Here is an 11,851-nt window from a genome sequence, read left to right as displayed (position 1 = left end):
ATCGGCACCACATTGGCCTTCTTCCAGTCTTCGGGCACTACACCAGAGCGCCAGGAGTTCTCAAAGATCTGTGCCAGGGGCTGGGCTATGATGCTAGCCAGCTCCTTGAGTACCCTGGGGTGTAGATTGTCAGGGCCAGCTAACTTGAAGGTATCGGCCAAAATGCCTGAGCCTGCCTGAATTTATTCAATCTTTGCAGGTTACTCTAACCTGGCTAAGCTAAATCAGTTTTGTGATCAGAGAGACGTCCCAGAAAATCAGTCACGTGCCTGCAGTGGCTCAGGCCAGAAACTGAGTGGTACTAGAGCAGCCCTGCCATCCCTTCTACAGCACTGAGCTGAGCGGGGGATATGGCCAGACCTTGGAGGGTTGCTTTGATTACCTCAGCAGGGAATTGATAACAGTGTTTATCACTCTCCTAACAAAGTGTTTATCACCCAGTTAAGAAAACAACAGAAGGACATTACCAGCTACTTGTTGATTTTGCCTATTGATTCTACCTGTTGATTCAGCACAGACTGTAGCCAGTATGTGGTCTGCTAGCTAATACACAGACACCTCCTCAACAAGCCAGAGGGAAGAGGGGAATTCATGCTTAGCATGGAGTGTTGAGAGGAGTGGGGAAGCAGCCTGCAGTCTGTGCTGAAGCTGTAGGCAGGGAGAAGAAGGGAGGGGCCAGCCCTGCTGTGGAGCAGAGAGCCCCGCCCCACCCAGCCCAGAGACGATGTTGGGGGTGTCTGGTTTATCTTAAACCAGCAAGGGGTCTGGGACAGACATTGCATAACCTGGGTTGAGCCAAATCAATCAAGTCTGATATTACATTCAACCAGGTTTATCTCAAACCTGTTTCAGCCATTTTCAAACTGGTTTATGTGCACTGAACATCTGTTCTGTCACAGGTTTAAACCAGTTTCTGATCACTTAAAGCAGTTTAAGTGTAATGTCTGTCCCTAGGCTCAGTGATACTTAACTATTTACAGATTTAATGATACAACATAACATAAAACTTATAACTATAAACTTACATTCAGATATTTCTCACTCTCTCTTCTCTCCCCCAACAATAACTCTTGTTCACTCTTATCTTAGACATAGGCCCAATCTTGTGTGGCCTCCTGTTCAATGTGCAACCCCTGCCCCTCAACAGGCAAAGGAGCTCTCAACAACAAAACTCAGGTTAATTACAATTCAGTGACAGGAATAGCTGGCGGTGAGAGGAAAATAATTGAACACAATAAGGTTACATTACAAGTACAGGAATAACCAATACAATAAATTTAGACATAAGCATCTTACAATCCTCTCATCCTCAGAAGAAGAGGTAGACTTGGAGTTCCTGAGGCAGCTCTCAGAGACTGTATGGTCTAGGGATATGGTTGTCATGGGAGACCTAAACTACCCTGACATCTGCTGGGAGGAGCAGTTAGCCAAGTCCAACCATTCACATTGGTTCTTAACCTGCGTACAGAACCTTCACCTAACCCAGGAGGTATACGGTCCCCCTAGAGAGAATGCCTTACTGGACTGGTGTTGGCTACTGGGGAAGACCTGGTAGGGGAGTTGCAGATTCGTGGTCACCCTGGGGACAGCGACCACCAATCAGTTGAATTCACCATACAGTGTAGGGTGGGAAAGATAATTAATAGGGTGGAAATGCTTGATTTTAGGAAGGCTAACTTCAGTGTGCTCAGGAGTTTAGTCAGCGATGCACTGCAGGATAGGAGCATTGGCAAGATAGGAGTCCAAGAAGGGTGGTCGTTCCTAAAGGGAACTATCCTTCGGGCACAGAGGGAGATGATCCCATTGTGTGGAAAATGGAGGAAAGGGGCCAAAAAACCTCTGTGGCTAAACAGAGAAATCCAGGGAAGCCTAAGGGCAAAAAAAGAGGCATATAGGCAGTGGAAGCAGGGGGAAGCTATGAAGGAGGAGTATACCTACTTGGCCCCCACTTGCAGGGAGGCAGTTAGAAAGGCCAAAGCAACTAGGGAGCTGAGGCTAGCAACAGAAATTAGAGACAAGAAAATGTCATTTTTTAGTTATGTAGGGAGTAAAAGGAAGGCAGCATAGGACTCCTACTGAACAAGCAGGAGCAATTAATGATAGACAAGGGTGACAAGACTGAGCTCTTCAGTGAGTTTTTTTGCCTCAGTTGCCTTACTTGGTTGGACTTGCTGTGTTTAAACCAGCAGGCCTGGATGAGCTGCATCTGAGGGTGCTGAAGGAATTGGCCTGAAACTACTGGCATGACTGTTTGAGTGCTCATGGCACTTGGGTCAGGTCCCAGAGGACTGGAAAAGGGTCGATGTGGTCCCTATTTTCAAGAAGGGGAGGAAGGAGGATCTGAGTAATTATAGGCCAGTCAGTCTCACCTCCAGCTTTGGAAAAGTCTTTGAAAAAATTATTAAGCATCATATTTGTGCGCGTCCAACGGGAAAAGTAATGCAGCAGGGCAACCAGCATGGATTCATAGCAGGTAGATTGTGCCTGACTAATCTGGTTTCTTTTTATGACCAGGTCACAAAATGCTTAGGTGCAGAAGTAGAGGTTCATGTCATTTACTTGGATTTTAGGAAGGCCTTCAATATGGTATCTCATCCCATTCTCATAAATAAATTAATAGGCTGTGACTTAGATGATTACATGGTCCGGTGGGTGGCAAATTGGCTTGGGGTCGCACACAGACAGTGGTGGTGAACAGGTCGATATGGTTCTAGAAGGATGTGGGCAATGGAGTCCCGCAGGGCTCAGTCCTTGGACCTGTGCTCTTCAATGTTTTCATCAGAGAATTGGACATGGGTGTGAAGTGTACTCTGTTCAAGTTTGCAAATGATACTAAATTGTGGGGGCAGAGTGAACACACCAGAGGGTAGGGAATGATTGCAGGTGGACCTGGACAAGTTGGAACACAATAGGATCCAGTTCAACAAGGACAAATGCAGAGTGCTGCACCGAGGGTGTAAAAATATCCGGCACGTCTATTGGCTGGGAAATGACCCTCACAGCAGCACAGAAGCAGAAAGGGATCTTGGAGTCATAGTGGACTCCAAGATGAACATGAGTCGTCAGCAAAATCATCAGCAAAGCTAACCGCACTTTATCATGCATTAGTAGATGCATTATAAATAGAACCAAGGAGGTGATACTTTCCATCTATGCAGCATTGGTCAGACCACAGTTGGAGTACTGCGCCCAGTTTTGGTGCTGAACTTTAAGAAGGATGTGGATAACCTTGAGAGGGTCCAGAGGAGAGTCACTCATATGGTTAAGGGTTTGCAGGCCAAGCCCTATGAGGAGAGACTAAAGGACCTGGGTCTCTTCAGCCTCCACAAGAGAAGGCTGCAAGGGGATCTTGTGGCTGCCTACAAATTCATTAGGGGGGCATAGCAAGGAACCAGAGGTGCTCTGTTCACCAGGGCACCTCTTAGAGTAAGAAGGAACAATGGTCACAAACTGATAGAGAGCAGATTTAGGCTGGATATCAGAAAGAACTTCTTCACAATAAGGGCAGCCAGAATTTGGAATGGGCTTCCAAGGGAGGTGGTGCTCTTCCCTACCTTGGGGGTCTTTAAGAAAAGGCTGGATAGCCATCTGGCTGGGATCATCTGACCCCAGCACTCTTTCCTGCCCAGGGCAGGGAGTTGGACTCAAAAATCTGTTGAGGTCCCTTCCAATCCTAGCATCTATGAATCTCTATATAACAACAATAGGGACACAATACTGTAAACAGAATCCCAATAACATAGATAACCAGATCACAACTATTGGCATAGCAACAGTGCCCAAAGAAGAAATGGCAAAGCAGGAAAAGATCCTATTACCTAATTGAACATCATTACCCTCTCCCCGGTTGCTCAACTAGGAGGGGTCCATAACCATGACACCACCCTTAAAAAACAGGCTGTAGACTCCCTTCTGTGCCCACGGGCGAATTGTCCCCACTCAGGGTCTTCCCCTTGTTCCCTCACAGTGAGGAAGGCCCCTTCTCCATGCAGATTCCCTTTCCAGGTAACTCATGAGTTCACGGCTTTAGAAGGGTTGAGCTTGTCTCCAGTGGTGTACTGGGGCAAACCCTCCCTGCCTTCGCTGGGATGGTCGACCCATGCCACTTCCAGCAAGAAGGCTCCAGCTGCTTCATGCAGCTCTTCTGGCCGGTTGACCTGCTCTTTGCCCTGTGCACCACCCCGTGCACCAAAGGGGTACCTGCCTTGGGCAGGGGGAAAAATCTGTGCTGCAGCCCCAACATCTGTCAGCTCTAGGGCCCTGTGCACTTCTCTGTGCACTGATGGCCCAGCTCCTACCTTGCGCAGGGTTGGGGACCTCCACTGCCTCATGCAGCTGCTGCGCTCCCATCCACACCTGGAGTCTCCATCCACCATTCTGTGCACTGGCTCTCCAGCCCTGTGCACCAGTCCGTGCACCAAGGGCTTCTGCTCCTCCCACATATTAATTCCCCCTAAATTCATATAGGGGAACACATGAGTGTATGATTAGTGGCAGGTGAACATGTGACCATTCTTAGCACTCTATTTAGTTCTAGAAATTTCTACAACTTATGTAGCCCACACAATATGGTCTTGGCATTTTAATTTTATGTTATATTAACAACTTTTTCTCCTTGCAGCTTTAGCTCCTTTTGCATTATGCTGTTCAAACAGGCTTAGGATAGGCAGAACGGAACAAGCCCATCCAAGGCACCTCGTTTTTGCCCGAGAAGGGACTTTTCATATACAGGAGACATACCCTTGTATCCTTTGGGACTGCAAAAGATGGGGTCCACAGCAAGATCAGTGCCTGTGTAGGATAACTCTTATGACTTTGGAGACCATTAACTTTGAGGGTCCGCAAAGGTTTTGAGATTTGATTACATGGATTTAAAATGGACAAAATGGATTGGCTCCAGTTTGTTTGTTAAGATGAGCTGATATGGTAGATTTAAGTCCAAACTTTTTCAGCATGAAAGGTAAAGATTTCTAGACACTGAAAACTAGTGTTGTATTTGAATTAAGCTATAAGTCTCCAATCATTTACACCCACACCCACTCTCTCTCTCTCTTAACTTCAGTTATTCAGTACCTCCATTTAGATGAATAGGACAGTCCCCATATGTGGGCCACAGTGAGTTAAATGTGGAAAAAATAGTGTATCTCATGTTTATAGACTGAGCAATCTTCCCTCCTATCTTGACTTGCTTGTATAGTTTCTAATACTGGAGTTTTTTGGGGGACCTGAAGAGGGAAGTGAACAGGTTTGCAATTTAATTTACCTAAGTAATATGCCTAAACCTATTACTGCTTCTTTGGTGTTATGAATGCCAACAACTACTGTACCTTGAACATGATTGTTTTTTAATGTTTGCTACAAAGGTAATTTAAAATAGAACTAGGCAGTGCCTCCAAAGAGCAAATCTAAAATAAGACCATATCAGCCTTCTTTCTAAAGTCTTGCTGGCTTGTACTGTCTTTTTCTGCTGTAGAAGCTGGATATCTTATAGCTTTTTGCTGTTGGCAGACCATATAATTTTATCAAATAATTGGCTTTGGTCTTTACAAAACTGCAAGTTGCAAAGTTCACATTATTTTATTTAAAACTTTTCTGCTATTTTATTGATGGATTCCTCCTCTTGTCCTTTTCCTGGCTTACATTGCTTGGATCTCTCATTTTTGACCATTTCCAACCTATTTAAAGCTTTGATAAGTGCCTGTTATCTGATTTCTGGAAGAAAAAATCAATTCCTTTGACCACAGCTTTTCCTTTGAAATCTAGAGAACAATTGATACACCCTTGACATAACCTCCATCCAGTTGTTCTTAAAGAGTAAAATAAAATTCCTCTTCAGGTGTTTATTCTCTCTCACTTAATAGGATGGCATTTTGTTGATACTTAACTTAGTTCCTCAATATTGCACTGTTTAACATTTAAGGAAAAAGCAAGTCTTGACCATCTTGAATTAAGGGAGTACTATATCTTACCTTGAAATACACGTTTTCATCCAAAGACTGCTAACCAAAGAAACAAGTTGTATAAGATCTTTGACCCACTTGCTCTGGATACTGAGCTATTTGGCTTTGGTACTAAAATTAAAGCTCAGAGTTCCTCTAATAGAGCTGTAAGTTAAAACATTGTTTGCTTTATACAGAATGTTTAGATTTTTGTATTAAATTTTGTGTATTCTGTTCTGTATTCATCCCAACATTAATTCTCTTTTGATCAAAATAGTTGGCATACATTTGCATACAGTATAAGGAGCTTCTTCCTTAGAATATGAATAATCCAAGGTGTGTGTGTGTGTGTGTGTGTGTGTGTGTGTTAGGGGGGAGATATGATAGAAGTCTATGAAATAATGACTAGTGTGAAGAAGGTTTAAAACAAAGTTCTGTCTTGTGTAGTATATAATTAACTTGTGGCACTAATTGCCACAAAAATCTTTAAAAACTCTAATGGTTTAACCAGGTTTAAAAGAGGAATAGGTCCATCAGTGGTTATTAAACATCATAACAGGGCTGTAACCTACAAATTAAGACTCTGTAGGCATCTAAATGCTGGACGTTGTAAAGGAAGAGGGAGGGACAGGTTCATCTACATTAGTCTCTGCATAAATACTCTTCCCCTTGGCATAAGTGTGAGATATGGGATCCTGGGTTAGATGGACCAGTTGTCTGAGCCAGTATAGCATTTCTTATATTCTTGTTCATTTTGAAGGGAGCTTTGGGTGCCTATACATGATCTGGGAGGCTGCTCCAACATGCTGCAATTACAGTGCATCAGAGCAGACTCAAGTCTGCTGAAGCATGGTAATTGCCACACACTAGCCAGCCTCCGTGTCTCATGTATCAGTGTCCCCACACTTCAATATGGAGGCAGGGGAGCTTTAAATAAAGCTCATTCAACCAGTTTTAAATAAAGTACCCCCACCACCATTCTGAAGTGTGGGGACGCTGGTACACGAGATGCTCCAGGCACTTTAATTAAAGCAGCTCTCAGAGTCTTGGCCTCCAGGGAAGGCCGAAAGAGGAAAGCACCACTGGCTGCCCATCCCACTTGAGAAGAGGGTCTGGGAGGCCTTGGGTCCAATATGATCAGGCCTTCAACTTTGATGAACAGTGGGAGAAGAAAAAGAATTAAAGCAGTATTAAACTGTACCATTGCAAGAAGGGATCCATCCCTTCTTACATATTTTCTGGATCATCATAGCTACAACAACACTTTAACCCTTTTTTCTGATTTTTTTTTAAAGATGTCCTCTGTAGGGATAGCCCTTCAGCTCACACTAAAAGAACATCTTTTACAAATGTTATTCTGTTTTTCTTTTAAGCTGAAAAGACTACAGTCTGAGAATGCCTCTGAGTGGGGAAAGAGAGAGATGCTTGATGCAGAAAAGCAAGATCTGAAGAGAGAGGATCGAAGGTTGAAGGCCCAGGTGAAAGAAATTCAGGAACTGGTAGACAGGAAAAATGAACTTGTACCAAGCAACTTGGGTTCTGATACTGAGATGGCACAAAGTGAACTTCTGAAGAAAAATAAGGTATGAACTTTAATTGTCACAATCATTTGGGGAAATACAGCTGCATAACAGTTGAATTTGGATTGATACAAAATGTTACTATGAAAACAGCTATATTACAACATACCTCTGTGTATCTGCACCCACCATAGGCTAGCAGAAAGATTTATTTCAGCCCAGAGACAATGGTGACAATGGAACTCAACAACTGGCTTTTTGTAGCAGATGGGGCCTGGTTTAGCTGGGAGGTTGACCAAGTTCAGGTAAGACAAACCATTGGTTTACTACCAGGCTGCCTTAATGAATACAAGTGAATATATACAGACTTCCAAGAGAAGGATGAACTAGATATGGGCCTTATGTTTAGGAAGATTTCTTTCTTTCTCAATCTGTTTATTCTTGGGTCTTGTGCTTTAACTGAACGTAAATTTTATGCAAAAGCTTTTTGTATCCAAATATGCTACATCTGCTATGTTATTTCTGAAGAATTAATATACATACCGGAACACACATCACTAATGAGAATCTGGGAAAATATTTTTAAATTATGGCAGATGTCTGAAATCAGGATTGGATTCTGTAGATGTGCAATTTGACAGAAAGGTGCAGCTCTTAATAAGGAATGCAGAGGAAGGGTTCTCACTGATGTGCCTAGGAACCCCTCCATAGAGGAATGTCTGGAGGGGTTCAAGACTGCATGGGATCTGGTGACTAGCTCCTTCAACAACCATTTAGGCAGTGAAACAGTTGGCCAGAACAGTAGAAACAGTCGGCCAGATGTTGCTCTTAACAGGGGAGCCTGACTCATGTCAGAGAAGCTCTCAGACTTTAGCAAAGTTTCGTATAGCTGCACATCCTGCAATCATATAGGTATTCCCTTTAAAATCCATGGGACTTGTTCATGCATCAAGTTATGAGTGGCCAAGCGTCTGCAGGACTGTGGCTCTAATGTATTGCTTGTATCAAGGTCTCTAGTTAGTCAGGCCCGGCCAGTCCAAGCTCTTGAGCTTCCACACCTGATCTTGATCCCTGGGTAATGTGACTGCCCCCTTACTCTGGGACTGGATTGGCTGCTAAGTGCACCACTCAGCCCTTTTAAGCACACTTGCAGCCTCAGGCTGCAGCATGCCTTGATAACAGCCTCAGTCTACTCTGCCAAGCAGTGCATTCACTGCTATTTCTGGCTCCTCATTCAGCTTTGTTTTTCCCTGCTCTTGGATCTTCCCTGGAACTTGGTACTGGCTGTCTGTTTCCTCTTGGCTTCAGCTTTCTCTCTTACCCTATTCTTAGATCTTCTCTGGAACTCGACACCCAGCTCTCTGATTCTCCTGGCTTCTGATCACAGCTTGCACCCCAGACTATGTCTCTTGGGGTGTCTTTACACGTGCTTCAAAGGTGGGAAAAGGCACTTATTTAGAGCATCTCTCAGGAGCTGCTCTAATAAAAATGCCCGCAGCATCTCATGTATTCAGCATCGCTTCAAAATGGTGGCAGGGCAATTTAAATGAAGCTTATTTGATGAGTAAGCTAATTAGCATGCTCCAGCCGACTTGATTAATTGTATCTGCCCCAATGCTTTGTAATTACAGTGTGTTGGAGCAGGTGTCCTGCATGTCTACAGGCACCTGCTGCACTGATCCAGATCCACCCTGATGCCTCAGTAACCTGCACCCCGACCCAGCTGACCTCCTAACTGACCTTCAGGGACTGAACTCTTACAGCCTAGCTTCACTTTTCATTGGATGACAAACTCTGTGTAACAATTCTCTGCTGGAGGTATTCCATAAAACATAATAATGGTGTAATGTGTCTCACAAAGAGGTGCAGGTGTGTGGCTGGGCAGCTCAATTCAATGGGAGGGTACAAACCAGCTTGATTTATTTATGCATATAAACATACAAACAGTAAATTGTAACCCAGCATGGAAACCTGATAACAAAATTATCCCTCCAGGTATTTTGTTCCAGATTTTCAAATGATTAAACCTCTGCTTAAAGTATGCTTTTCTTTTTTCATAATATTAGAATAACTTATATATAAGTCATTTCTTTCACACTATGATATTGAAAAATCTCATTTTTATTATATTCTGTGGTGACTAAGAAACCACAGATTATATTCCTAATGCTCTAGCTTCCTGAAAATCTTTCCATATTATGAGTTACTTTCAAATATTCTAGACTAAGGTTTATTTGAACTGATCAGTACATATGATATTCCTTTGCAGTGAAATGCAGTTTGATGTTTGAAGACCTATTGCTTTTGAGTTGGTGAGTGGGCCATTTGTGTCCCACATGTTCATATGGTCCTTGCACATGAGTGAGTGCTTTTGGCTAACAGTGGTGGAATTGTTGTTTTCACTATAGATGCTTTTGTACCTTTAACACCAAAGGTCATAAATGGCAGATAAATCCCCACTATATCTCAATTTCATCTTGCCTCTTGTGGCAATGACACAGAAATCCTATACTTCCATAATTAGCATTCCTATGATGGAGCTTGGGTAGCCTTTTACAGGCTTATCTTTCAATATGTCTTATATGCTTTCCATTAGTCTAAATAAGGGAAAGTTGAATGCCATCATTTTTAGTGATAGGAAGAACAATGTAAAACACTACTCTGGGTACTGATAACAAACATTACTATCTAAGGAATAGACAGAAACAGACATAGAGGCCTAGGGATTGCTAAAATATCTGCCTGAGTCAGAAGAATCAGACAAAGGCACTAAGCCGAAAAGACAAAGAGAAGTGCTTGTAATACGGCTGCAGAGAATATGTGATTTTTAAAATGACTTGGAACTTTAAAAGTACTTTTTGAGTAGAGTGCTGACTTGAAGAAGGCTTGGAACTGTGAGGAAGAATATGATTGTAACTAGGATCTGGATATTTAACTTTCAGTCCATTCCTGGTAAATAAACAGGATTGCATCAAGTATCTGATTCTGTCATCAATTCATGCTCTTCATGGAAGCAAATGGCAAGAACATAAATTCCTTCCCATGTGGACGCAGAGGCTTGCTCAGCATCTTCTTTTTGTATTTGAAGATTCTTATCAATACCCTGTTCAGCCTTCTATTTTCCAGTCTGAATAATAGCAATTCTTCCAGCTCAATTAAATAGAAGCCACAATAATGTGATTGGGTAGTGTTGCTTACTAACTCTATAATAAAACACTAGTTGTTCTATTAACCTGTACCCGCCTGGCTTCGAACATCCAGTCATGCGCCACGCATCCCCAGATGCTTGAGGTTGTCTGCCGGCCTGGCCCTGTGGTTCTGCTGAATTGGTGTCTCTGACCCGGATAGTCTCGCCCCAATCTCGCCTACCACAACTTTGTATCTTATCCCAGTGGTGGGGTTCGACTATTGGGGTCTCTCGCGTATAGGATTGCTGGACGACGATCTTCTGCGAGGCTCCACCTCCCCTCTACCTTGCCCTTACACCCTACCTTGGTGAATCCTGATGTTCTTTGGCCAAGCCCCCGATAGTTGAGGCTCTACGCCCTTTTACCACACAGGCTATATGGCAGTCGGGCCAAATGCCCACTTCACCCACCATGCCTCACAGCCCTACCTGTAACTGTAAACAACCTTTTGGGTTAAACACCACCTGGGTTCACCCAACAACCCCTCCAAAAGTGGGAAATGAAAAAAAATAATAAAAAATACCAACGATGGAGAAATGCAAGATACTAAGGGTGGCCCTTCACCCCCTTTATTGCATGCTCCCATAGGCTGCCCTACCACAACAGACTCAAGCCCCTAAGACCCCTAGCAAGCCCTAAACTGGGTCTGGGATAGCCTGTTGGCTATGGCATCCTCCCCCCCACTCTTTATCCAGCCTGTGGGTTCGCTGGACCCTTGGTGGTCCGTCTCAGCACGTCTTCCCCACGTCTTCTGGTGGGGCAGCTCTATACTGTTGGGGCCCATCTTCTGGCGCCCTTCCCACTGACCGTGCCCTTTGGCTCCCACCTAGGGCACATCCATGAACCTGTCCAAGCCCTCTATGGTCCCACTTGGTCTGGCGTTTTGGCTTCTGCCGACTCTTCTGGCTCTTTGTGGGTAACTCTGGGTCTCAAGCCCCTCCTGCTCTCTTCTGTCCCCGGGTCCCAGCTCCTGGTCTGAACAAGGCATCTCTGCTCTCTTGCACCCTGCGTCGCTGCCAGCGGCATTCTCCCTGCAGCGGGCTTCACTCTCTCCTCCTGTGCTACAGGAGGCAGTTTCCCATGCTGTTCCCCCTCGTGGCGGCTTCGGAAGAGACCTCCCATCTGGTGCTTCTGCTGGTCTTTCCCCTGCTCTCCCACCAGCAGCTCCTTTTATATTTCATAGATTTCATAGATTTCATAGACA

General features: G+C 44.2%; 1 protein-coding gene across 4 annotated transcripts in view; it reads left to right on the top strand.

Moving 5' to 3' along the window:
• Positions 1-11,851, top strand: part of CCDC102B (coiled-coil domain containing 102B) — a 377,235-nt gene that overhangs the window by 91,489 nt on the left and 273,895 nt on the right. For all 4 annotated transcript variants that reach the window (XM_019545266.1, XM_019545282.1, XM_019545258.1 and 1 more), the window contains one exon: positions 7,313-7,522. In XM_019545266.1, coding sequence (XP_019400811.1) covers positions 7,313-7,522 — 210 coding nt within the window. The remainder of the gene's footprint in view (positions 1-7,312; positions 7,523-11,851) is intronic.

This window comes from Crocodylus porosus, unplaced genomic scaffold (assembly GCF_001723895.1).
Source record: "Crocodylus porosus isolate Cpor-Errol unplaced genomic scaffold, CroPor_comp1, whole genome shotgun sequence".
NCBI lineage: Eukaryota > Metazoa > Chordata > Crocodylia > Crocodylidae > Crocodylus > Crocodylus porosus.
The sequence above is the reverse complement of the archived record's forward strand: the minus strand, read 5'-3'. Positions and strand labels throughout refer to the sequence as shown.